This window comes from Salvelinus fontinalis, unplaced genomic scaffold, assembly GCF_029448725.1.
Source record: "Salvelinus fontinalis isolate EN_2023a unplaced genomic scaffold, ASM2944872v1 scaffold_0157, whole genome shotgun sequence".
Classification (NCBI taxonomy): Eukaryota; Metazoa; Chordata; class Actinopteri; order Salmoniformes; family Salmonidae; genus Salvelinus; species Salvelinus fontinalis.
Window position 1 is genome coordinate 207,354 of NW_026600366.1, and position 22,451 is coordinate 229,804.

General features: G+C 46.7%; 1 protein-coding gene across 1 annotated transcript in view; it reads left to right on the top strand.

Annotated features, from left to right (window-relative positions):
- Positions 1-22,451, top strand: part of LOC129843743 (plexin-B2-like) — a 236,792-nt gene that overhangs the window by 185,886 nt on the left and 28,455 nt on the right. The window contains exons 9-21 of the mRNA XM_055912322.1: positions 1,208-1,334; positions 1,891-2,047; positions 2,273-2,384; positions 3,480-3,591; positions 4,495-4,596; positions 5,286-5,381; positions 6,977-7,064; positions 7,855-8,018; positions 10,856-11,004; positions 12,224-12,356; positions 20,346-20,482; positions 20,710-20,898; positions 22,242-22,350. Of these exons, the coding sequence (XP_055768297.1) occupies positions 1,208-1,334; positions 1,891-2,047; positions 2,273-2,384; positions 3,480-3,591; positions 4,495-4,596; positions 5,286-5,381; positions 6,977-7,064; positions 7,855-8,018; positions 10,856-11,004; positions 12,224-12,356; positions 20,346-20,482; positions 20,710-20,898; positions 22,242-22,350 (1,675 nt within the window). The remainder of the gene's footprint in view (positions 1-1,207; positions 1,335-1,890; positions 2,048-2,272; positions 2,385-3,479; positions 3,592-4,494; positions 4,597-5,285; positions 5,382-6,976; positions 7,065-7,854; positions 8,019-10,855; positions 11,005-12,223; positions 12,357-20,345; positions 20,483-20,709; positions 20,899-22,241; positions 22,351-22,451) is intronic.

The window sequence follows — 22,451 nt, forward strand, 5'->3', positions numbered from 1 at the left end:
GTACACCACACATTGAACACCACACATTGGCTGCTACTGTAGGCTGAATGATAGAACAGATATTTCTATGTTAATATGTGTGGTGTTCAATGAATTTTCACCATTGTTTTTGATGGTAGACCACTCTGGTAGGCCTACATTATGATCAAAGCTGTAGTCCAGACTCCTGGTTAGCTCTAGTCCAGACTCCTGGTTAGCTCTAGTCCAGACTCCTGGTTAGCTCTAGTCCAGACTCCTGGTTAGCTGTAGTCCAGACTCCTGGTTAGCTCTAGTCCAGACTCCTGGTTTGCTGGGGTCCAGGGCTAGCTGGGGTCCAGGGCTAGCTGTAGCCTAGACTCCTGGTTAGTTGTAGTCCAGGGTTAGCTGTAGTCCAGGGTTAGCTGGGGTCCAGGGCTAGCTGTAGCCTAGACTCCTGGTTAGTTGTAGTCCAGGGTTAGCTGTAGTCCAGGGTTAGCTGTGGTCCAGGGTTAGCTGTGGTCCAGGGTTAGCTGTGGTCCAGGGTTAGCTGCGGTCCAGGGTTAGCTGCGGTCCAGGGTTAGCTGCGGTCCAGGGTTAGCTGTGGACCAGGGTTAGCTGTGGACCAGGGTTAGCTGTGGTCCAGGGTTAGCTGTGGTCCAGGGTTAGCTGTGGTCCAGGGTTAGCTGGGGTCCAGGGTTAGCTGGGTTCCAGGGTTAGCTGGGGTCCAGGGTTAGCTGGGGTCCAGGGTTAGCTGTAGCCTAGACTCCTGGTTAGCTGTAGTCCAGGGTTAGCTGTGGTTCAGGGTTAGCTGTGGTTCAGGGTTAGCTGGGGTTCAGGGTTAGCTGGGGTCCAGGGTTAGCTGGGGTCCAGGGTTAGCTGGGGTCCAGGGTTAGCTGGGGTCCAGGGCTAGCTGTAGCCTAGACTCCTGGTTAGCTGGGGTCCAGGGTTAGCTGGGGTCCAGGGTTAGCTGGGTTCCAGGGTTAGCTGGGGTCCAGGGTTAGCTGTAGTCCAGACTCCAGGGTTAGCTGTGGTCCAGGGTTAGCTGTGGTCCAGGGTTAGCTGTGGTCCAGGGTTAGCTGGGGTCCAGGGTTAGCTGTGGTCCAGGGTTAGCTGTGGTCCAGGGTTAGCTGTGGTCCAGGGTTAGCTGTGGTCCAGGGTTAGCTGTGGTCCAGGGTTAGCTGTAGTCCAGGGTTAGCTGTGGTCCAGGGTTAGCTGGGGTCCAGGGTGTGACTGGTCTGTTCTCCTCCAGGTGTACCAGGAAGGGAGACTGTCCCAGAGCTGAGGATGACAACACGTGGCTGTGGAGCCCCAACCAGCAGTGTGTTCAGATCCAGGCCTTTAAACCACCCAGCTTCAGCTGTAGGAAGACGAAGCAGGTACTGAGTGTTTGAGTGTACATGTCTACTTTCCCTGTCATTGGCAGCTCTCCTCTCCAGTGTGAAAGATCATCTGTTGTGCTGGGTTTGCTTCATTCTGAATTCATTCATTCTGAGTTTAACTCTAGTCAATTCCATTAAGCTCTGCTCCTTTTCAGTGCATTTCTCTCGCACTCTCTCTCTCTCTCACACACACACACACACACACACACACACACACACACACACACACACACACACACACACACACACACACACACACACACACGCAGAAATTAGCTTTCTGGGTCAGTTCTGGATTAATGAACTGTGTACATTTTAAACTGTAGACCTGCATATCAGTCACTTCCTTTATTTCACTCCATTTCGTCTCAATTCTCTCCGGGAACTTGAGTTTTTGTCACATAACCAGTCCTGTGACTTGAAAAACAATTGCATTTCCTCAATGGACCTCTTTGTATTCAAGAGGAAGTTTATTCTCTTGTTTCGCTCTCGGTCTCTGTCTCCCTCTTTCTCTCTCTCACTCCTCAAAAACCTCTGTTTTTCTCCTGTCCAGGTTGAAATCGCCATCCCCTCCCTCCCCAAGATCGGCCCTTCTGACATTATCGAGTGCAGGTTCGGTTCAGACACTAGTGAAGCTGTGGTGATGGACCAGAAGGTCACCTGTGCCCTCCCTGACCCTGTGAACATCCCCTCTACACATGACAAGCAGGGTGAGTCCTCCTGAATACTGGTCCTAACCCCGGTCCTTAGCTCCTTGGGTGGTAGATGGGTTCTGTATGCTGTTTTTTAGCCTGGATATCAGTCTTTCTTTAACTAACTAGTCTTTGTCTTGCCAAACAAGGCAACATTGTGTTTTATTCAGTACAGAACCAGTCAGGTGACCAGGCTAACATTTCCTCTCAGATTAATGGACTGTTTTGTCATATTGTGTTCAGACTTTGTGACGATGCAGGTGAAGATCCTGGTCAACCACGGCATCGAGGTGACGTCCAGTGAATACAAGTTCTACAACTGTGCTGCCACTGTCAGGAAGTCAGAGAACACGCCGTAAGTGGCGCCAGTAAAACCCTTTATGGTCCCCAACCTTTTCTGAGACATGATCACTTTCCAAGCCGAGATCTACCACTCAGATATTCTTTAAAAAAAGGACTTAATAATGTAAGCCTACACAACAGTAACCTAATAAAACTGTTGTGTAGGAATGAGGTTTGTGCAGTAGGCCTAATACATTATCACAACATATTGGCTTTATGCCTTCCTGACAATATTGTTCTTCTCAGACAATATTATATTTCAAAACTCGAGCTTTGATAACAAAATAAATCAGTTGTATCATTTGCGAGGCACAGCTGAGCATGAATTCAAATAATTTGCTTTTTTATTTTGTTGAACTGTTGGTCCCTGCGTCTGATGGTCAGTCTCAGCGGAGGGAGAGCGCAGCAGAGGGTCCACCTCTCATAGTCCCTGCTTTCTCCTTTCCTCCGGTGAGACTGACCAGAGAGAGGGGACACCGTCTTCCACCTGATGGCCAAACTCAAGTCGCACCACATTGTCTGCTTCATGCTCCAATTCATGTTGTTCCTATGACCAGAAAAGTGAAATATTCCTGACGTGCTGCTGATAATAAAACAACAGGCCTGTTGATACACGGCTACTCAGCACGAGTGGAAGTAGGGAGAAGCACATTTATGTTGTGTAAAAGTGTTGAATATAAACATTGTTGACAGTACTGAATAAAAACTTAAAGATGAACTCACTCATAAAAACAGCAACTGTTTGCTCTATTCTTTGACGGTCTTTCTCTGGTCGTGGAGTTTGTCCCTTCAGACAAATGAAATGGTTGGAATACTTTGCCTACCCGGCGTGCAGGACTTCTGAATCAAGTGTAAGACGAATAAAATAAATAGGAGTGCAAGGCTTTATCGTTGGCTTTACAGAAATGTTTGGTGATCGACTAGGAATGCCTTGAAGATGGACCCGTAGGTGATCTGCTTTATGGAGACTACCCGTTAATGACGCTTTTCTGACAGTTATTCTCAGTGCTCTGTTCACTCATTTTACACTGAACACCTTTGAGGATCTCTGTGCTCATTGGCTATATAAACTCTGATTCCTTATCTCCTATTGGTTGTTTGTCCCCAGGTGTATAGCATGTGTGACCAGTGAGTGGCAGTGCCAGTGGAATGCCCAGGACCACACCTGCAGTGACATAGATGATGCTGTAGACGGAGCTCACATCGTCAAAGCCCAACAAGTAGGAGGAAGCCCTGTCTCAGTGAACTACACAGTTTGGCTCAATCTCCTTTTGTCTTTCCACAATTCCTTGTGTCCTCTCTCCCCGCCTCCTCAAGAAGAAGGTCCAATACTTTTTGAGAAGCAGGCCAGAAGAGAGGATGTGAGGATGTGAAGGAAGATGAATTGATAAAGAGCTATTGTCTCTGAGCCAGCTTGTATCTGTTACCGACTTTCTGCCTTATAGGTGGCAACTGGCAAGCTCTGCCTGTATGTCTGTCTGTCTGCATGTATGTCTGTCTGCCTGTATGTCTGTCTGTCTGCCTCTCTCTGTCTGCCTGTCTGCCTGTCTGCCTGTATGTCTGTCTGCCTGTATGTCTGTCTGCCTGTATGTCTGCCTGTATGTCTGTCTGCCTGTATGTATGTCTGCCTGCCTGTATGTCTGCCTGCCTGTATGTCTGCCTGCTTGTATGTCTGCCTGCCTGTATGTCTGCCTGCCTGTATGTCTGCCTGCCTGTATGTCTGCCTGCCTGTATGTCTGCCTGCCTGTATGTCTGCCTGCCTGTATGTCTGCCTGCCTGTATGTCTGTCTGCCTGTCTGTCTGTCTGTCTGTCTGTCTGTCTGCCTGTCTGTCTGTCTGTCTGTCTGCCTGTCTGCCTGTATGTCTGTCTGCCTGTCTGCCTGCATGTCTGCCTGCCTGCCTGTATGTCTGCCTGCCTGCCTGTATGTCTGCCTGCCTGCCTGTATGTCTGCCTGCCTGCCTGTATGTCTGCCTGCCTGCCTGTATGTCTCCCTGCCTGTATGTCTGCCTGCCTGTATGTCTGCCTGCCTGCCTGTATGTATGTATGTATGTCTGTCTGCCTGCCTGTCTGTCTGCCTGTCTGTCTGTCTGATTAAACCAGCTACCTTCTGTTCTCCCTCCAGGCTGATAGCTGTCCTCAGTTTGAGAACCCAGACCCTCACCTCATCCCTGTAGGCTACCGCATCCCCATCAGCTTCCAAGGGAAGAACCTGAACATTTACAAGGTGAGATAGACACAGCTCTGAGGCTTGCGTCCCAAATTACACCATATTACCTATACAGTGCACTATTTAGGGAATAGGATGCCATTTGAGTGCACTCTGTAGGGGGTAGGGTGCCATTTTGGGTTCACTGTAGGGGGTAGGGTGCCATTTTGGGTTCACTGTAGGGGATAGGGTGACATTTCAGACACCTATTTAGTCATCGTCTACCATTGATGATTAACTTGGCTGTTCCTCTAATGAGAGTACATCTGCTTTTCTTACTCATTCATTATTAGATCATATACAGTACTGTTTATCTAATATGGTTCGTTGTGGTTTTGCCTGACAGCCTGACTGACTTCTACTGATTCTAATACACATGCTCTCTTGTCCTGTGTGTCTCTGTCTGTCCTGTGTGTGTCTCTGTCTCTCTTGTGTGTGTCTCTGTCTCTCTTGTCCTGTGTGTCTCTGTCTGTCCTGTGTGTGTCTCTGTCTCTCTTGTCCTGTGTGCGTCTCTGTCTGTCCTGTGTGCGTCTCTGTCTCTCTTGTCCTGTGTGCGTCTTTGTCTCTCTTGTCCTGTGTGCGTCTCTGTCTCTCTTGTCCTGTGTGCGTCTCTGTCTCTCTTGTCCTGTGTGCGTCTCTGTCTCTCTTGTCCTGTGTGCGTCTCTGTCTCTCTTGTCCTGTGTGCGTCTCTGTCTCTCTCTCTCCAGGATCACATGTTTAAGATTGGCACGGAGCTCATGAAACACACAGAGGAAGAGTTCACCTTTAATGAGGGGTTAAAGTTCAACTTCAAGGGTTATGAGGTCAGTAAAATCCACCTCTAGTTGAGACAACACAGGTTTTACATCCCAGCGCTCCACATGAGCAGTACAAGTCTTTTCCCTCAGTCCCAAAGACATTCACCTCCAGCCTCCAGCCAGTACTCCAACTCTTTCTGTCTCTGTCTCTCCACCCATCTGTTTTCATACTGAGTTTGAGAGGCTGCCAATATGGAGTTAAAAGCTATTGAGCTGCGAGTCACAGCACTGCTACCCACTATGGGGGGGGGGGGGGGGGGGGGGTCATTGGGTTTAATCAAAAGCACATCAGATGGGGAGTCTATTTTGGGAGAAAATTAAAAAAACTTCCCCAGAAAGATTCCCTTACGTGTTGTGTGCGTTTTGGATTGTGTGTGCATGTCAGTGTTTTCCTTAGGAAAATGTGGTGCCGGATATTTGACAGGAAGTATTATAATTTAAGACGTTTGAGAAATTTCCCGAACCCGTATGCATTGCGTGGTAACCTGATTAGGGCGTCCACCCACGGTGCTCAGAATGACAGAAATAACATTTACATTATGTTAATTCATCTTAACAGAACATGCAACTCAACGATGCTCACGTGGAGATGATAGAATAACTGTCCACACTGACTTTTCCTCAGCCAACAAGACCAGTTAAGAACAGCAGAATCACCAGCCTGTCAATCTAATATCCCCCATAATAGAACAGTTGACCTATTGGTCAGCTTGTGATTCTGTGGGAGAAAGAAACAGCCTGTTCCAAACAGACTCTGGGACAGTTGTGGGACGATAGATGCCCAATTCATACAACCAGGAGTCCTAGATTACATAGAAATATATATTTTAAAAGCAATGAGTCTGATGTAACAGATCAGAATGTTGAACTTGTGATGTTGAGAAACAGGTTTTTCTTCCCAGTAGGCTAGGTGAGGTGGTTCGTCCCATAATGTTTTTCTTCCCAGTAGGCTAGGTGAGGTGGTTTGTCCCATAATGTTTTTCTTCCCAGTAGGCTAGGTGAGGTGGTTTGTCCCATAATGTTTTTCTTCCCAGTAGGCTAGGTGAGGTGGTTCGTCCCATAATGTTTTTCTTCCCAGTAGGCTAGGTGAGGTGGTTTGTCCCATAATGTTTTTCTTCCCAGTAGGCTAGGTGAGGTGGTTCGTCCCATAATGTTTTTCTTCCCAGTAGGCTAGGTGAGGTGGTTCGTCCCATAATGTTTTTCTTCCCAGTAGGCTAGGTGAGGTGGTTTGTCCCATAATGTTTTTCTTCCCAGTAGGCTAGGTGAGGTGGTTCGTCCCATAATGTTTTTCTTCCCAGTAGGCTAGGTGAGGTGGTTCGTCCCATAATGTTTTTCTTCCCAGTAGGCTAGGTGAGGTGGTTCGTCCCATAATGCAGTTAGTGGGAAAACACTTCTTCTCCCGGACAGTTTTATTCATCGCTTTTCCTTTTTTTAAATCGTCCAAAAGCCAGCTATCACCAGCTATCAGAAACCCTGGTGAGTGTGTGTGGGTGGGGTCCTGTGTGAGCGAAAGAAAGAGCCAGCAAGTGTGTTTTGACATGTCTCTGGCCCTCAGTAACTCAGATGTCAGTTTTCTCTGTTGTGTATATCCTGTGTGTTAGTTTGCCTACGACAAGGAGCAGGAGGTCAATGTGTCCTTCCACATCAAAGACAGAGACTCAGAGAAGAAGATTGACAGCACTCTGACTGGTGAGTCAGACCGTCTGACACACTGGAGTTGATGCAGCACTGCTGTTCAATGCACTGTTCTAACAACTGTCTGAATACAACCAGGATTATTCTGCTCACACTGTTGATCCATTTCAACTCTTTCACCTTAATGGACCTGCGTTGGATAACCCGAGTATTGGACATGTTTAATATTCAGCCATTATTATTATTCAATCAGTTTTTGGGACAAAGGTCAAGCTTATTTGAATAAGATGTGAACCCTGTACAGACTGGTGGGTTATTGGTATGGAGTTGTTGTTTGATCTCTTTCCCCTCCTTGCCCCCCCTGCTTCTCTCCCCTCCCGCTCTCCCCCTCCTCTCAACCCCCCCTGCTTCTCTCCCCTCCTCTCTCCCCCTCCTCCTCTCTCCCATTCTACCCTCCTCTCTCCCCCCTCCTCCTCTCTCCCATTCTACCCTCCTCTCTCCCCCCTCCTCCTCTCTCCCATTCTACCCTCCTCTCTCCCCCCCTCCTCCTCTCTCCCTTTCTACCCTCCTCTCTCCCCCCCTCCTCCTCTCTCCCTTTCTACCCTCCTCTCTCCCCCCCTCCTCCTCTCTCCCTTTCTACCCTCCTCTCCCCCCCCTCCTCTCTCCCTTTCTACCCTCCTCTCTCCCCCCCTCCTCCTCTCTCCCTTTCTACCCCCCCCCCTCTCTCCCTTTCTACCCTCTCCTCTCTCCCCCTCCTCCTCTCTCCCATTCTTCCATCTCCTTTCTCTCCTCTCACTCTATCCTCCTCTCTCCCCCTCCTCCTCCTCTGCTCTCCATCTCTTAGTGGTGCTGTATAACTGTTCTCTGGGTCGTGAGGACTGCAGCCTGTGTAAGAACGCCGACCCCAAATACAGCTGTGTGTGGTGTGCCAACATGAGGTCCTGTGTGTACAGAGAATTGTGCAGGTCCCAGGAACCAGCGCAGTGCCCCGACCCCAAGATCACTGACGTGAGAACAGTCTCTCTCTCTGATTATCACTAGAGGTGTTCTCCTCTGTCTGGTCACAACTGTATGGTCTGGAACAGTCTCTCTCTCTGATTATCACTAGAGGTGTTCTCCTCTGTCTGGTCACAACTGTATGGTCTGGTGCACTCTTCCTTCCTGTCTTCTTCCCTTTAGCTGTCACTGTCCTACTCTTCTCTTACACATGCTGTCCTCCTCAACTTTCCCATGTTCAAGTTGGTTTAAATAATTCAAAAACATAGTGTTGGAGAAGAAAGTAAAAGTGAAATATGTGCGATGTAAGAAAGCTAACGTTTAAGTTCCGTGCTCAGAACATGAGAACATATGAAAGCTGGTGGTTCCTTTTAACATGAGTCTTCAATATTCCCAGTTAAGATGTTTTAGGTTGTAGTTATTATAGGACTATTTCTCTCCATACCATTTGTATTTCATATCCCTTTGACTATTGGATGTTCTTATAGGCACTATAGTACTGCCAGCCTAATCTCCGGAGTTGATAGGCTTGAAGTCATAAACAGCGCAATGCTTGAAGCACAGCGAAGAGCTGCTGGCAACCGCAGGAAAGTGCTGTTTGAATGAATGCTTACAAGCCTGCTGCTGCCTACCACCGCTCAGTCAGACTGCTCTATCCAATATCAAATCATAGACTTAATTATAATATAATAACACAGAGATTATAGCCTTGTGGTATTAATATGGTCAAATCTAGAAACAATCATTTCGAAAACAAAACGTTTATTTTTTCAGTGAAATACGGAACCGTTCCGTATTTTATCAAACGCGCGGCAACCCTAAGTCTAAATATTGCTGTTACATTGCACAACCTTCAATGTTATGTCATAATCATGTAAAATTCTGGTAAATTAATTACGGTCTTTGTTAGGAAGACATGGTCTTCACACAGTTCTCAACGAGTCAGGCAGCCCAAACTGCTGCATATACCCTGACTCTGCTTGCACAGAACGCAAGAGAAGTGAAACAATTTCCCTAGTTAAAATAAATTCATATTAGCAGGCAATATTAACTAAATATGCAGGTTTAAAAAATGTACTTGTGTATTGATTTTAAGAAAGGCATTGATGTTTATGGTTAGGTACAATGGTGCAACGACAGTGCTTACGCAAATGTTATATCACCACCCGTTTGGAGGAGTAGGCTGTGATTCAATGATACATTAACAGGCACCGCATTGATTATATGCAACGCAGGACAAGCTAGATAAACTAGTAATATCATCAACCATGTGTAGTTAGCTAGTGATTATGTTAAGATTGATGTTTTTTATAAGATAAGTTTAATGCTAGCTAGCAACTTACCTTGACTCCTTGCTGCACTCAAATAACAGGTAGTCAGCACGACCGATCACTACAATATACACACTGAACTACTACTGTAATGACTGTTCACTACTATATGTAATGACCGATCACTACTATATACACACTGAACTACTACTGTAATGACTGTTCACTACTATATACACACTGAACTACTACTGTAATGACTGTTCACTACTATATACACACTGAACTACTACTGTAATGACTGTTCACTACTATATACACACTGAACTACTACTGTAATGACTGTTCACTACTATATACACACTGAACTACTACTGTAACGACTGTTCTACTATATACACACTGAACTACTACTGTAATGACTGTTCACTACTATATACACACTGAACTACTACTATAATGACTGTTCACTACTATATACACACTGAACTACTACTGTAACGGCTGTTCTACTATATACACACTGAACTACTACTGTAATGACTGTTCACTACTATATACACACTGAACTACTACTGTAATGACTGTTCACTACTATATACACACTGAACTACTACTGTAACGACCGTTCACTACTATATACACACTGAACTACTACTATAACGACCGTTCACTACTATATACACACTGAACTACTACTGTAATGACTGTTCACTACTATATACACACTGAACTACTACTATATACACACTGAACTACTACTGTAACGACTGTTCTACTATATACACACTGAACTACTACTGTAATGACTGTTCACTACTATATACACACTGAACTACTACTGTAACGACCGTTCACTACTATATACACACTGAACTACTACTGTAATGACTGTTCACTACTATATACACACTGAACTACTACTGTAATGACTGTTCACTACTATATACACACTGAACTACTACTGTAACGACCGTTCACTACTATATACACACTGAACTACTACTATAACGACCGTTCACTACTATATACACACTGAACTACTACTGTAATGACTGTTCACTACTATATACACACTGAACTACTACTATATACACACTGAACTACTACTGTAACGACTGTTCTACTATATACACACTGAACTACTACTGTAATGACTGTTCACTACTATATACACACTGAACTACTACTGTAACGACCGTTCACTACTATATACACACTGAACTACTACTGTAATGACTGTTCTACTATATACACACTGAACTACTACTGTAATGACTGTTCACTACTATATACACACTGAACTACTACTGTAATGACTGTTCACTACTATATACACACTGAACTACTACTGTAATGACTGTTCACTACTATATACACACTGAACTACTACTGTAACGACCGTTCACTACTATATACACACTGAACTACTACTGTAACGACTGTTCACTACTATATACACACTGATGGCACTGACCTTTATATTATATATTAATCTACCACACATCTAAATTATTCTCTCCCTCTCTCTCATCCCTCTCTCTCTCATCCCTCTCCTTCTCTCTCATCCCCCCACAGATCATCCCTCGTTTTGGGCCTCTGAACGGTGGGATAATGGTGACCATTAAAGGGTCTAACCTGGGCATAAAGAAGGAGGACATTAAGAAGGTGACGGTGGCTGGAGTGGACTGTGTTCACCAGGGGGACAGATACTCTGTCTCCACCAGGTATAGTGATAGTGGGGGGGCAGAGTCACATCCCTGTAATCACGGCCGGTCTGCTCATTAGGCAGGATTAGGCGTCTGCCTATGGCGGCAGATTGATGAGGACGCCATTTTCTGTTCTAAACTGCCCGAGACCCACCTCCAACAACAACACATAAAACCTGACATAATTCTGCCCCGGAACAATGACAGTTGGTGGCATATGGGCTTTTTATGTGCGCGCTGATGCCGCCCTGTAATAAGTAGGGCCCACTTTGTCAAAGGCAGGCCTCTCCGGAGTGCTGTTGGAGAGATGCGTCACTGAAGCTCCACCAACGTTCAGTTAGAAAATGAATCTAACATAAATAATGTAGCAGATAGAGGATATGGTAGAAAGAGTATGTGGCCTTTTCTGTAGCCTTCAGGCTGGAGATTAAATGTATGACAATGTAATGAGATGGACACTTTTTACATCGTGCAGGTTTCTCCAATCAAATAGCCTAACCTAAATGGAAACCAAACAAATAAAAAATCAGCTGTGATGTTAACAAACAACATATCCTAAAAACACGACAGGTCAAAGTAAAATAGACAATAAAATGGACAAAGAGAAAGTAAAATGGACAATCCCAGCTGTTGTCCAGGAGTTTCATCCCATTGTCATGATCAGTGGTTTCAAGTTTGTATCCGTCAATTTTTGTCAAGTTGACAAGATCGTGCAAAGCTGTCATCAAGGCAAAGGGTGGCAACCTTTTAAGAATCTCAAATATATAAAATATATTTTGAGTAACACTTTTTTTGGTTACTACATGATTTCATATGTGTTATTTCATGGTTTTAATGTCTTCACTATAATTATACAATGAAGAAAATAATAAAAATAAAAACCCTTGAATGAGTGCAGTAGGTGTCCAAACTATTGACTGCTACTGTACGTGTTATCAACTTTAATTCACAACCGAAAATGAACCTGATTTAATCCTCTAGAAAATACTTATTTTAGATGTCTTTTCAACATCATTTTGCTTACTGGGACTATTCTAGGTTTGTGAAGGGGGGGGGGGGGGGGGGGGGGGCATTTTTTGGTCTCGCTAGAACGGCAAGGACCGGCCCTGCCTGTAATGTACTTTTATGTCCAGTGAATAACATATTTCATTAAACACAACATTTCGATGTACAGTATGTCTGCGTGGTGGAGTAACCGGGCCTTTATCTTACCCCAGCTGTTCTGTGTCTTCTCCAGTGTTGTGTGTGAGATCGGTCCGGTCCGGCCTCCTGCTTCAGTGGACCTCCCAGGTCCCATCAACCAGGGGGTAGTGGAGGTGGAGGTGGAGGGGGGCAGGAGAGGACGTTCAGAGGTCCTCTTCACCTATAGGGTACGTTTCATACAGTAACAGGGCCATTCCTTACCCCAACACGACTCCTAACTGTTGTAAGAGTCGACCCCACACTGCAGGAGTTACCTGACGTTTCATACTGTACATGGCTCTTAGTGTGTTAAAGCTCTGCTCAGTGCTCATACACCCACTATGTTAGTCTCTCTCTGCTGGTTTTACATCTTCACGTTCATCAATGTTCTTAGAAGATGCTCTTAGAATTCAGAATAGCATCTGTTGAAAGGAAACAGAATTTAACGGGGATTTACTCAAGAACAGGATTTACTCAAAAACACATCTATACTGTGAGCCTATTTTACTTCATGGTAAATATTTACACTCATTTATTTTGGGTTCATATTTTCTTGTTTGTTTGTTTCTGCCAAAATAACAATGTCCTCATGAGAATGTACTGAGCTTGAAAAGCTATTTTTCTTTATTATAGATTTGATCAAAGCTTCAGATTTTCTAGGGAACATAACATTCTTTTGCTCTCTCGCTCTCGTTTGCTCTCTCGCTCTCTCGTTTGCTCTCTCGCTCTCTCGTTTGCTCTCTCGCTCTCTCGTTTGCTCTCTCGCTCTCTCGTTTGCTCTCTCTCTCTCTCTCTCGTTTGCTCTCTCTCTCTCTCTCTCTCTCTCTCGTTTGCTCTCTCTCTCTCTCGTTTGCTCTCTCTCTCTCGTTTGCTCTCTCTCGCTCTCGTTTGCTCTCTCTCGCTCTCGTTTGCTCTCTCTCGCTCTCGTTTGCTCTCTCGCTCTCGTTTGCTCTCGTTTGCTCTCTCGCTCTCGTTTGCTCTCTCGCTCTCGTTTGCTCTCTCGCTCTCGTTTGCTCTCTCGCTCTCGTTTGCTCTCTCGCTCTCGTTTGCTCTCTCGCTCTCGTTTGCTCTCTGCTCTCGTCGCTCTCGTTTGCTCTCTCTCGCTCTCGTTTGCGCTCTCTCGCTCTCGTTTGCTCTCTCTCGCTCTCGGTTGCTCTCTCTCGCCTCTCGTTTGCTCTCTCTCTCTCTCTCGTTTGCGCTCTCTCGCTTGCTCTCTCTCGCTCTCTCGTTTGCTCTCTCTCGCTCTCTCGTTTGCTCTCTCTCGCTCTCTCGTTTGCTCTCTCTCGCTCTCTCGTTTGCTCTCTCTCGCTCTCTCGTTTGCTCTCTCTCGCTCTCTCGTTTGCTCTCTCTCGCTCTCTCGTTTGCTCTCTCTCGCTCTCTCGTTTGCTCTCTCTCGCTCTCTCGTTTGCTCTCTCTCGCTCTCTCGTTTGCTCTCTCTCGCTCTCTCGTTTGCTCTCTCTCGCTCTCTCGTTTGCCTCTCTCTCGCTCTCTCGTTTGCTCTCTCTCGCTCTCTCGTTTGCTCTCTCTCTCGCTCTCTCGTTTGCTCTCTCTCTCTCGCTCTCTCGTTTGCTCTCTCTCTCTCGCTCTCTCGTTTGCTCTCTCTCTCTCGCTCTCTCGTTTGCGCTCTCTCTCGCTCTCTCGTTTGCTCTCTCGTCTCTCGCTCTCTCTCTCTCGCTCTCTCGTTTGCTCTCTCTCTCTCGCTCTCTCGTTTGCGCTCTCTCTCTCGCTCTCTCGTTTGCGCTCTCTCTCTCGCTCTCTCGTTTGCGCTCTCTCTCTCGCTCTCTCGTTTGCGCTCTCTCTCGCTCTCTCGTTTGCGCTCTCTCTCGCTCTCTCGTTTGCGCTCTCTCTCTCGCTCTCTCGTTTGCGCTCTCTCTCTCGCTCTCTCGTTTGCGCTCTCTCTCTCGCTCTCTCGTTTGCGCTCTCTCTCGCTCTCTCGTTTGCGCTCTCTCTCTCGCTCTCTCGTTTGCGCTCTCTCTCTCGCTCTCTCGTTTGCGCTCTCTCTCTCGCTCTCTCGTTTGCGCTCTCTCTCTCGCTCTCTCGTTTGCGCTCTCTCTCTCGCTCTCTCGTTTGCGCTCTCTCTCTCGCTCTCTCGTTTGCGCTCTCTCTCTCGCTCTCTCGTTTGCGCTCTCTCTCTCGCTCTCTCGTTTGCGCTCTCTCTCTCGCTCTCTCGTTTGCTCTCTCTCTCTCGCTCTCTCGTTTGCTCTCTCTCTCTCGCTCTCTCGTTTGCTCTCTCTCTCGCTCTCACCACTAAGTGGTGTTCAGTAGCTGTGTTGTGGTGATAAAGTACTAAGTGGTGTTCAGTAGCTGTGTTGTGATGATAAAGTACTAAGTGGTGTTCAGTAGCTGTGTTGTGGTGATAAAGTACTAAGTGGTGTTCAGTAGCTGTGTTGTGGTGTTCAGTAGTTGTGTTGTGGTGATACAGTGGTGTTCAGTAGCTGTGTTGTGGTGATAAAGTACTAAGTGGTGTTCAGTAGCTGTGTGGTGGTGATAAAGTACACTGCTCAAAAAAATAAAGGGAACACTTAAACAACACAATGTAACTCCAAGTCAATCACACTTCTGTGAAATCAAACTGTCCACTTAGGAAGCAACACTGATTGACAATAACTTTCACATGCTGTTGTGCAAATGGAATAGACAAAAGGTGGAAATTATAGGCAATTAGCAAGACACCCCCAAAAAAGGAGTGATTCTGCAGGTGGTGATCACAGACCACTTCTCAGTTCCTATGCTTCCTGGCTGATGTTTTGGTCACTTTTGAATCCTGGCGGTGCGCTCACTCTAGTGGTAGCATGAGACGGAGTCTACAACCCACACAAGTGGCTCAGGTAGTGCAGTTCATCCAGGATGGCACATCAATGCGAGCTGTGGCAAAAAGGTTTGCTGTGTCTGTCAGCGTAGTGTCCAGAGCATGGAGGCGCTACCAGGAGACAGGCCAGTACATCAGGAGACGTGGAGGAGGACGTAGGAGGGCAACAACCCAGCAGCAGGACCGCTACCTCCGCCTTTGTGCAAGGAGGTGCACTGCCAGAGCCCTGCAAAATGACCTCCAGCAGGCCACAAATGTGCATGTGTCAGCATATTGAGAGCTGACGTGTGTGTGTTGTCTGGTGGCCACAAATGTGCATGTGTCTGCTCAAACGGTCAAAAACAGACTCCATGAGGGTGGTATGAGGGCCCGACGTCCGCAGGTGGGGGTTGTGCTTACAGCCCAACACCGTGCAGGACGTTTGGCATTTGCCAGAGAACACCAAGATTGGCAAATTCGCCACTGGCGCCCTGTGCTCTTCACAGATGAAAGCAGGTTCACACTGAGCACATGAGCACATGTGACAGATGTGACAGTCTGAAGACGCCGTGGAGAACGTTCTGCTGCCTGCAACATCCTCCAGCATGACCGGTTTGGCGATGGGTCAGTCATGGTGTGGGGTGGCATTTCTTTGTGGGGCCGCACAGCCCTCCATGTGCTCGCCAGAGGTAGCCTGACTGCCAATAGGTACCGAGATGAGATCCTCAGACCCCTTGTGAGACCATATGCTGACACATGCACATTTGTGGCCTGCTGGAGGTCATTTTGCAGGGCTCTGGCAGTGCACCTCCTTGCACAAAGGCGGAGGTAGCGGTCCTGCTGCTGGGTTGTTGCCCTCCTACGGCCTCCTCCACGTCTCCTGATGTACTGGCCTGTCTCCTGGTAGCGCCTCCATGCTCTGGACACTACGCTGACAGACACAGCAAAACTTTTTGCCACAGCTCGCATTAATGTGCCATCTTGGATGAACTGCACTACCTGAGCCACTTGTGTGGGTTGTAGAGTCCGTCTCATGCTACCACTAGAGTGAGAGCACCGCCAGCATTCAAAAGTGACCAAACAATCAGCCAGGAAGCATAGGAACTGAGAAGTGGTCTGTGGTCACCACCTGCAGAATCACTCCTTTTTTGGGGGTGTCTTGCTAATTGCCTATAATTTCTACATTTGTCTATTCCATTTGCACAACAGCATGTGAAATGTATTGTCAATCAGTGTTGCTTCCTAAGTGGACAGTTTGATTTCACAGAAGTGTGATTGACTTGGAGTTACATTGTGTTGTTTAAGTGTTCCTTTTATTTTTTTGAGCAGTGTACTAAGTGGTGTTCAGTAGCTGTGGTGATAAAGTACTAAGTGGTGTTCAGTAGTTGTGTTGTGGTGATAAACCACTAACTGTTGCTCAGTAGCTGTGTTGTGATGATAAACCAGTGAAGGGGAATGGGATGTGACATGAGGTCTAACTGGTGGTCCCAGTGGGCTCTCGGCGGTTAGACGGTGGGCCCTGGGTGGTTAGACGGTGGGCCCTGGGCGGTTAGACGGTGGGCCCTGGGTGGTTAGACGGTGGGCCCTGGGTGGTTAGACGGTGGGCCCTGGGCGGTTAGACGGTGGGCCCTGGGCGGTTAGACGGTGGGCCCTGGGCGGTTAGACGGTGGGCCCTGGGCGGTTAGACGGTGGGCCCTGGGCGGTTAGACGGTGGGCCCTGGGCGGTTAGACGGTGGGCCCTGGGCGGTTAGACGGTGGGCCCTGGGCGGTTAGACGGTGGGCCCTGGGCGGTTAGACGGTGGGCCCTGGGCGGTTAGACGGTGGGCCCTGGGTGGTTAGACGGTGGGCCCTGGGTGGTTAGACGGTGGGCTCTCGGTGGTTAGACGGTGGGCCCTGGGCGGTTAGACGGTGGGCCCTGGGCGGTTAGACGGTGGGCCCTGGGTGGTTAGACGGTGGGCCCTGGGTGGTTAGACGGTGGGCTCTCGGTGGTTAGACGGTGGGCTCTCGGTGGTTAGACGGTGGGCCCTGGGTGGTTAGACGGTGGGCCCTGGGTGGTTAGACGGTGGGCCCTGGGTGGTTAGACGGTGGGCCCTGGGCGGTTAGACGGTGGGCCCTGGGTTGTTAGACGGTGGGCCCTGGGTGGTTAGACGGTGGGCCCTGGGTGGTTAGACGGTGGGCCCTGGGTGGTTAGATGGTGGGACCTGGGTGGTTAGATGGTGGGACCTGGGCGGTTAGATGGTTGGCCCTGGGCGGTTAGACGGTGGGCCCTGGGCGGTTAGACGGTGGGCCCTGGGTGGTTAGACGGTGGGCCCTGGGTTGTTAGACGGTGGGCCCTGGGTGGTTAGACGGTGGGCCCTGGGTGGTTAGACGGTGGGCCCTGGGTGGTTAGACAGTGGGCCCTGGGTGGTTAGACGGGGGGCCCTGGGTGGTTAGACAGTGGGCCCTGGGTCGGTAGACGGTGGGCCCTGGGTCGGTAGACGGTGGTGTTTGTAACACCAGAGTTTGTAACGGGACACATGCAGTATATTGTACAGTACATGTATACATACAGTGTGTTAACTGTAAAACACTTTGGATGAAAACATCTGCTAAATAACCATATAGAGGTGGTCAATAATAATAATAACCATATAGAGGTGGTCTATAATAATAATAACCATATAGAGGTGGTCTATAATAATAATAACCATATAGAGGCCTCCTAATAATAACCATATAGAGGTGGTCAATAATAATAATAACCATATAGAGGTGGTCTATAATAATAATAACCATATAGAGGCCTCCTAATAATAATAACCATATAGAGGTGGTCAATAATAATAATAACCATATAGAGGTGGTCTATAATAATAATAACCATATAGAGGTGGTCTATAATAATAATGACCATATAGAGGTGGTCTATAATAATAATAACCATATAGAGGCCTCCTAATAATAATAACCATATAGAGGTGGTCTATAATAATAATAACCATATAGAGGTGGTCTATAATAATAATAACCATATAGAGGCCTCCTAATAATAATAACCATATAGAGGCCTCCTAATAATAATAACCATATAGAGGTGGTCTATAATAATAATAACCATATAGAGGTGGTCTATAATAATAATAACCATATAGAGGTGGTCTATAATAATAATAACCATATAGAGGTGGTCTATAATAATAATAACCATATAGAGGTGGTCTATAATAATAATAACCATATAGAGGTGGTCTATAATAATAATAACCATATAGAGGTGGTCTATAATAATAATAATAACCATATAGAGGTGGTCTATAATAATAATAATAACCATATAGAGGTGGTCTATAATAATAATAACCATATAGAGGTGGTCTATAATAATAATAACCATATAGAGGCCTCCTAATAATAATAACCATATAGAGGCCTCCTAATAATAATAACCATATAGAGGTGGTCTATAATAATAATAATAACCATATAGAGGTGGTCTATAATAATAATAATAACCATATAGAGGTGGTCTATAATAATAATAATAACCATATAGAGGTGGTCTATAATAATAATAACCATATAGAGGTGGTCTATAATAATAATAACCATATAGAGGTGGTCTATAATAATAATAACCATATAGAGGTGGTCTATAATAATAATAATCATATAGAGGTGGTCTATAATAATAATAATCATATAGAGGTGGTCTATAATAATAATAACCATATAGAGGTGGTCTATAATAATAATAATAACCATATAGAGCCTCCCGGGTGGCACAGTGGTCTATAATAATAATAATAACCATATAGAGCCTCCCGGGTGGCACAGTGGTCTATAATAATAATAACCATATAGAGCCTCCCGGGTGGCACAGTGGTCTATAATAATAACCATATAGAGCCTCCCGGGTGGCACAGTGGTCTATAATAATAACCAAATAGAGGACAGGTGTCAAACTCATTCCACGGGGGGCCGAGTGTCTGCGGATTTTCGCTCCTCCCTTATACTTGATTGATGAATTAACATCACTAATTAGTTAGGAACTCCCCACACCTGGTTGTCTAGGGCTTTATTGAAAGGAAAAACCAAAGACCTGCAGACACTAGGCCCTCCGTGGAATGAGTTTGACACCCCTGATATAGAGCCTCCCGGGTGGCACAGTGGTCGATAATAATAATAATAACCATATAGAGCCTCCCGGGTGGCACAGTGGTCTATAATAATAATAATAACCATATAGAGCCTCCCGGGTGGCGCAGTGGTCTATAATAATAACCATATAGAGCCTCCCGGGTGGCACAGTGGTCTAGGGCACTGCATCGCAGTGCTAGCTGCGCCACCAGAGTCTCTGGTGCGGCTGGCTTCCGGGTTGGAGGCGCGCTGTGTTAAGAAGCAGTGCGGCTTGGTTGGGTTGTGCTTCGTCTCTCCCGAGCCCGTACGGGAGTTGTAGCGATGAGACAAGATAGTAATTACTAGTGATTGGATACCATGAAAATTGGGGAGAAAAGGGGATAATAATAACCATATAGAATGTTAAAAGGTCAGGACAGGAGTTTTTCCTTGTCAGGTCATGCAGTCAGGAAAACCTCCAGGACCAAAGTATGTTACCTTATCACTGATGTCTCATCTCTTATCCCCTCCAGGACCTAAGTATGTTCCCTTATCACTGATGTCTCATCTCTTATCCCCTCCAGGACCTAAGTATGTTCCCTTATCACTGATGTCTCATCTCTTATCCCCTCCAGGACCTAAGTATATGTTCCCTCATAACTGATGTCTCGTCTCTTATCCCCTCCAGGACCTAAGTATGTTCCCTTATCTCTTATCCCCTCCAGGACCTAAGTATGTTCCCTTATCACTGATGTCTCGTCTCTTATCCCCTCCAGGACCTAAGTATATGTTCCCTTATCACTGATGTCTCATCTCTTATCCCCTCCAGGACCTAAGTATGTTCCCTTATCACTGATGTCTCGTCTCTTATCCCCTCCAGGACCTAAGTATATGTTCCCTTATCACTGATGTCTCATCTCTTATCCCCTCCAGGACCTAAGTATGTTCCCTTATCACTGATGTCTCGTCTCTTATCCCCTCCAGGACCTAAGTATGTTCCCTTATCACTGATGTCTCATCTCTTATCCCCTCCAGGACCTAAGTATGTTCCCTTATCACTGATGTCTCGTCTCTTATCCCCTCCAGGACCTAAGTATATGTTCCCTTATCACTGATGTCTCATCTCTTATCCCCTCCAGGACCTAAGTATGTTCCCTTATCACTGATGTCTCGTCTCTTATCCCCTCCAGGACCTAAGTATATGTTCCCTTATCACTGATGTCTCGTCTCCAATCCCCTCCAGGACCTAAGTATGTTCCCTTATCACTGATGTCTCGTCTCTTATCCCCTCCAGGACCCCATCCCTGAGACAGTTTCCCCCCTGAAGGGCCCTGCGGCTGGTGGAACAGTCATCACTATCTCTGGGAAACACCTGGATACGGCAAACAAGGATGATGTCATTGTCACCGTGGGGGGAACGCCCTGTGAAGTGTAAGGATGATCACACTTGAGTCTTCCAACCCCTGCAGTTTGCTGTCTGGACAGGTTGCCTGAGTCATGTCCTATTCAATTGTTCTCTCAAGGCCGACCTCTGAAATATATTAGCCATACAGTAATTGTGTTTGACTTGTTCCTTTGAGATGACCTTCTCTCCCCTCAATACTACGACCCCTGTTTGACCTTTCCCATGATGCTCTCTGTCCCTGTTTCTCCTTCAGGTTGTCGTTTGGCAGTCAGATTACCTGTGAGACAGGTGTATACAAGGGACAAAAGGTTCCATCGGAGCTCCTGAGAGTCTCAGTGAAGTATGGGAAGAGCACCACCAAGGACGTCCCTGACTCCTTCACCTTCCAGTACTCTGAGAACCCCAAACTCACGGACTACAGCCCCAAGACCAGCTTCGTATGGTGAGTAGAGTCCAGGCACAATGTTCCACAGAGGGTTGAAATCAAAGCTCCTCTTTTTCTTTAAGCGAAGCTGGAGTTGAATGCAAATCAGTTTGAAGCGGGTAATGAAATGACAGTTTCTTATTGGACACATTCAGGTAGTGTCTCCCTCTTTCAAAACATTTCAAAACATTTCTCCTGTTTTGTGCTTCCTAACATGACCCTGATATATGGTGTCTTTGTCTAGTGTTTCAGTGGAGGCAGGAGGATTAAGTTTGAGTCATTTAGCAGACGTCCTTATCCAGAGCCACATAGTTAGTGCCGTCACCTTAAGATAGCTAGGTGGGACAACCACATGGGGCGACAGGTAGACTAGTGGTTAGAGCGTTGGACTAGTACCGTGAGGTTGCAAGATCGAATCCCCGAGCTGACAAGGTAAAAATCTGTCGTTCTGCCCCTGAATAAGGCAGTTAACCCACTGTTCCTAGGCCGTCATTGAAAATGAGAATTTGTTCTTAACTGACTTGCCTAGTTAAATAAATAAAGCAGTCATATTACTGGAAGTACATGTTTCCTCTGTCTATATCTTCAAAGTCACAGCTAGTAAGAGAGAAAAGAGTCAAGTGCGAGTGTTGGTTCACAAAATATATTTTCAGAAGACGGACAGGGATTCTGCTGTCTCAGCTTCAGGTGGAAGCTGGTTCCACCATTGGGGTGCCAGGACAGAGAAGAGCTTGGACAGGGCGGGAGGCGTGGGAGAGCCATGAGACCAGAGGTGTCAGGACGGAGTACTCTGGTTGGGGTGTAGGGTTTGAACATAGCCTGAAGGTAGGGAGGACCAAGAGACCAGAGGTGTCAGAACAGAGTACTCTGGTTGGGGTGTAGGGTTTGTTCATAGCCTGAAGGTAGGGAGGGTCAGGTCCTCTTGCTGCTCCGTAGGTAAGTACCATGGTATTGTAGTGGATTGAAGCTTTGACTGGAAGCCAGTGGAGTGTGTGGAGGAGCGGGCTGACATGGGAAAAGTTAGGAAGGTTGAACATCAGGGGGGCTGCAGCGTTCTGCTGAGTTTCACAGGTTTGATGTCACAAGCAGGGAGCCCAGCCAACAGAGAGTTGCAGTAGGATTGTGTGTTCTGTTGTATTGAGAGCTGACGTGTGTGTTGTCTGGTGTTTCAGTGGAGGCAGGAGGATCGTGTGTGTTGTATTGAGAGCTGACGTGTGTGTTGTCTGGTGTTTCAGTGGAGGCAGGAGGATCGTGTGTGTTGTTTTGAGAGCTGACGTGTGTGTTGTCTGGTGTTTCAGTGGAGGCAGGAGGATCGTGTGTGTTGTATTGAGAGCTGATGAGTGTGTTGTCTGGTGTTTCAGTGGAGGCAGGAGGATCGTGTGTGTGGGCAGTGGTTTTGACCTCATCCAGAGAGCAACCATGAAGGTGCTGCCCTCTACTGATGACGTCTCTCAGTCCCCTCCCATTGAGGTTAGTACACACTACTCACTACTAATACAATACACCTAATGTTATCATTCTAGAGTCCCCTCCCATTGAGGTTAGTACACACTACTCACTACTAAAACAAT